At 57.9% G+C, this 4,945-nt stretch overlaps 1 protein-coding gene across 1 annotated transcript; it reads left to right on the plus strand.

The window, feature by feature from the left end:
- The first annotated feature begins 2,025 nt into the window (after nucleotides 1-2,025).
- Nucleotides 2,026-4,584, plus strand: TMEM271 (transmembrane protein 271). The gene has a single exon (XM_040091271.2). The coding sequence runs from the start codon at nucleotides 2,026-2,028 to the stop codon at nucleotides 3,112-3,114; it is 1,089 nt and encodes a 362-aa protein (XP_039947205.1). The 3' UTR covers nucleotides 3,115-4,584.
- The last annotated feature ends 361 nt before the right edge of the window (nucleotides 4,585-4,945 follow it).

Here is a 4,945-nt window from a genome sequence, read left to right on the forward strand (position 1 = left end):
CTGCATTGAGAGTTTACATGTGCTTTCTGAAGCAATATTTTGATGCTCAACAGAAATCTCAGGAGGTGCATTCTATATTTTATAAAATCCTGTGTGTCCTCTATCCATTCACTTTTTAAGTGATGGGGTGAGTTCTTCTCCAGACACCTGAAGATCTTCCCACAGCAGTCCAGGCACTCACCACAAGCAGAGCCAAAGTCACAGATCCTATACGGCCACAGATGAGCAGGCCAACACACTCAGCCCTCAGGGTATGGGACAGCCTGGGAAGAGTTGAGGATGACTAGGGATGACATACCCAGCCACCCCTTTCTCAGGGGACACAAGAAGGCGGGTCAGGACTTTTGCATTTTCTCACATACACTGTGCTCCATGGGCCCTTTGTGAACAGGAGGGAGAGAGCAGAATTCCCTTGTCTGTGTGGTCCTGCGGGGCAGGATGGCACATCCCTTTAATACTTTTTGATACCGGGCCAATCATACTTCTGGATGGTGCAACCTTAGAGAGCTGGGCTCCAGATAGGAGCCCACCAAGTGTTCCTGGGACAATCACTGCCCCATGCAGGGCCCAGAAACCTCTGCAGGGGAAGAGCAGCTGCTGTAAAGGACACTTGTGCCCATCTGCCCGAGATTACAGCTGGGTGCTGTTTCTGCCCAGGGAGGTGCCAACAGGGCCTACCCCGACGGGACAGAGGGAGCAAGGTCGCATCTCTGCACAAAGCTAAACACCGGGTAGCATCACACACACCCCTCCTGCCACCAACAGGTGCACTTGAGCTGCTGGAAGAGAGAACGATTTGGAAAACTGCTTTCTCTGTCTCACTTGCTCCCCTGAATGCTAATCAGCGGCGCCGGCTAAAAATACCCAGCAAGGCTGGCGTGCGCACGGCAGATAGGGAAAATGGGGGAGCTGAAAGGCTACAGCTTCCCGGAAGGAAAAGAGACTAGCGAGGAGCAGCCTTCCTCAAGAAGTCCCTGCCGCACCTACCCGTTCCGAGGCTTAGGTTTCAGCCTCTCCTTCACAAGGCCACTGCAGGTGCTCCCCCGAGAGGTCGCCGGGTTACCCTCTACCGGGGCAAATGACGGCACCGCCTCCAAACCGGCTTCCAGCCCCGGCGCTGCAGGCGCTCCCGGACGTGGCGTCCCGAGGGTGCCGTCGTGGCCTTTCGTCCCTCGAGCCCCGCCGCCCACGGGGTGCAATCCCACAAGGGTTCACCGGCAGTGCACGAAACAGAGGGTTGCTGAGGAACGCCGCCCCCGCGGGCACGGGGGACCTGCGCGGCATGGGGGGCTCGGTCCGTTCGCTCGCCGTATCAGAGCCGCCGACACCGCAACGCGGTGTACATACATACATACATACATACATTCATACGTAGGTTAAAAAAAAAAAAAAAAAAAAAAAAAAAAAAAAGAGAGAGAGAGAGAGAGAGAGAGAGAGAGAGAGAGGCAGAGAAGACAGGAACACGGAGGCAAGCACCAGCCCCCGGCAACGGAACCCGCGGGGGTGTTCAAACCCCCGCCGCCCCTGCCCGAAACGCGCCACCCGAGCCGCGCTCCGCGATGTGGGGCCGGCCGGAGGGCGACGTGCGGCCCCTCCTCGCCACGCGGGCGGGTGGGGGGGGCTGGGCAGCTCCGCCGCCCCCGGCCCCGGCGGGGGTCGCACTCTGCCCCCGCCACCCGCGACGGCCCGGTGGGCCGCCCCCTCCGTCCCCCCGCCCGCCGCGGCTCCCATCCATAATTAATCGCCTCCCCGCAGCCGCCGCGATAAGAGAGGGCGGGCGGGGACGAGGAGGCGGCGGCGACCGGGAGGCGGTGGGGGGAGCGTTGCGCGCTCGCCGCGCCCGGCTCACTGCGGCCGGCAGCTGCCTGCCGTGCGGAGCGGAGCGGCGCGGCAGCCGCCCCGTCGGAGAGCGCCGCGCTCGCATGGCCGCGCCGCGCCGCGCCGCCGCCGCCGCGGGGCCGGGGGGGGCCGCGGGAGAAGGATGAGGCGAACGGCGGGGCGGCGGCGGCGGCGGCGGCGCGGAGGATGAAGTGGAGCGTGCGGGGAGCCTGCGCCGCGCTCTCCAGCTGCCTCCTGCTCGCCTGCGCCCTCAGCGCCGCCGCCGTGGGCCTCAAGTGCTTCTCGCTGGGCTCCGAACTCAAGGGCGAGCCCTTCCGCCTGGGCACCGCCGCCGGCGCCTTCTACTCGGGGCTGCTGCTGGCCGCCGGCCTCTCGCTGCTCGCCGCTGCGCTGCTCTGCTGTCGCCCGCCCGACGAGGCGCCCGTGGCGCCGGCACCGGCCCCAGCACCGTCACCGGCCTCTGCTTTGGCCCTGACCGGGGACCCGGACCCGGCGAGCGGCGGCCCCGGCGGGGCGGAGGCGGCGGCCGTGCCGTCGGGGCCGCTGGAGAAGGCGTCGCCCGGCGGGCGGCAGAACTTCCTGCTTCTGGGGGTGCTGGTGTTCATGCTGGGCGTGCTGAGCGCCTTCGCCGGCGCCGTCATCGACGGCGACACCGTATCGCTGGTGGAGAGGAAGTACTCGCACTATTGCCTGCTGCAGCCCAGCGGCGCGGCCCGCCCGCGGAGCGGACCCGCGGCCCCCGACGGCACGGCCGCGGCGCTCCGTTGCCAGAAGCTGCGGGACTATCAGCAAGGCTTGGTGCTCTCCACCGTTTTCAACGCGCTGGAGTGCCTCCTGGGCCTGCTCAACCTTCTTCTTGTTAAGAACTACAAGGCCGCGCAGCAGCGCGGACGGAGGCGGCGGCGGCGGCGAGCGGCCCCGGCGGCGGCGGCGGCGGCGGGCGGGCGGCGGCGAAGGCGGAGGGGAGGCGGCGGCGGGCGGCGGGCGCCGCGCCACAGCCAGGGCTCCCTCTTCTCCGGGGGCGAGCCCGAGCTCAGCCCCGGGGATTGCCCCTTCCAGGCCGTCTCCTACATAAACGTGGGCGTCTTCCACGTCTTCGACGAGGCCGGCGTGGAGGTGCACTGCGGCGGACATCCCTCCGTCGAGCTGCCCGGCTACTCGCCAATGGACCCCGAGCTCAACGCCTCCTACCCCTACTGCTACCCTCTGCCCAGCGAGCAGCCCCCCGCCTACGAGGAGATCTACCCCGGGGAGCCCTGCGCTCACGGCACTTAGCGCCGACCCCCGCCGGGACGCCCGGCTCTCTGCCTGGCCCCCGGATCGCCGCGACAGCCGGGAGTGCGCCCGCCAGCACTTCGCAGCCGCGAGGTTCGGGGACAGTTCTCGCACCACCGACGGGATGGTCCCGCCGCCGCGGGCGCAGCGGGACACAGGCGGCGTGCCGCCGTGCCTCTGGCTCTGCTCTGCGGAAGCTTCTCCTCCCTCCCTCCCCTGTCTCCCCTTCCTTCCCCCCCTTCCCTCCCCCACACCGACCCTTCGTCCGCCGGCGGCTGTATTTTCCGAAGGCTGCGCAAGAGACGCCAAAGGGTTGGTTCCTCCCGTCGCCTCTCCTCTGTAGCCAAGTTTAGTTCCCTTCAAGTGATTCATCAGTCTCCAGCTTTAGCAGTCCAGAGTTACCCATTTATGATAACCAGCCAGTGTAAGGAAAAGGTGTCATGAAGCTTCTTTACCTCTCAAAAGAGCTAAATTTCTAAACAACGCAGAGACATTTGTGTCACGTTTACTAGAGGTGTATTGGGGATCTTTAACGTTTACACTACTCCTTGGGAGAATTGAGTTCTGTTTTAAGATTTAGTGAGTTCAAACATTCGTTGGTCTTGTAAGATGCACATTGAGAAAAACCTGCACTTTGACAAAGAAACAGGAAAAATATCAACAACGTTTTTGTACACTAACGTGCCTGCTTTTGTTGATAACTTCTTACTGTAAAAGCTTTCAGAAGTCTATAGTGAAAATGTTTGGTAAATTCACTGCAGTTTAAAAATGATGATTAGTTCCTTTACTAAAATAACTGAGATGTTGCTAGGATATGGCAGTTAAAAAGGAAGTCCAAATGTAGTACACATTCCTTTTTGTAAACAGGTTCTGTGTTTTTAATGCAAGGCAGGATTTCTTTTTGTTTTGCACAGGTGAAGGGTATAATTCTATTTTGTACAACTACATGGTTTACCTTGTAAAGAGTTCCATTTTACCTGTTACAATTCATCAATCTGGTAAGCTTGAATATTAAAAGTTTTATTTGAAAAATGCATATATTGTAAACAGCCTTAACTGGTGCAGTAGTCACAGTTTTAAAGGATATCTATATCTATATATAGATATATATAGATATAGATATAGATATAAACTATCCTGGAAGACATCTTCCAAATGTGTTTTCAAAACCGTATTTATTGCTCCTATTTTAAAGCAAGGAATTTTTTGTTTGCTTGCTTGTTTTGTTTATTTATTTAAAGAAAGGCCAGTCTAATTTCTGAAAAGGGGGAGGGGGGAAGTGTTGGGGTCTAATGCTGTTAACTCTTCATGAACTTTGAGGTATTAAAAAGGGTTCCTGCAAAGAGAAGAAGTGCTAAATCCTCCTTTTGGATTCTGCTGTGGAATGCCAGTACCAGATAGTATAAAAAAGTGCTAATTAAAGGGGATCAGGTGTGGCATATTTTATTACATCATTTGAGAACAGACAAAGGCTTGATTTCATGTTGCATGAAGAATCAAAAAGCAATTCTCCTGGTTGCATTTGGTTCAATACCCCCTCCTCCAGTTAAGGCATACTGAAATGAAGTATTACAGAACAACCTTTTTGTTAATCCTGTGCTTGGAGCCTGCTGCATAATGCCCGTGTATCAGCTACCCAGGGGCTGGGGGTGGGGGGGAAGGTGGAAGAGGAGGGGAGAAAAAGTGGACAGAGAGTCAAGAGTATGCAAAGTTAGAGTCTGTTTCTGTGGTTCATGGAAAATTATTTTGAACTTTTTAGCTGCAGAGAGGCTGACGTAATTTGCAGCCTTAGAACTGGAGAGAGAGATTTGCTTCTAAAATATTCAAATAT

This window comes from Hirundo rustica, chromosome Z (genome assembly GCF_015227805.2).
Source record: "Hirundo rustica isolate bHirRus1 chromosome Z, bHirRus1.pri.v3, whole genome shotgun sequence".
In the NCBI taxonomy this organism is placed as follows: Eukaryota; Metazoa; Chordata; class Aves; order Passeriformes; family Hirundinidae; genus Hirundo; species Hirundo rustica.

Coding starts and splice junctions, on each gene's coding strand:
- TMEM271 (XM_040091271.2), top strand. CDS start 2,026: ATGAAGTGGAGCGTGCGGGGAGCCTGCGCCGCGCTCTCCAGCTGCCTC.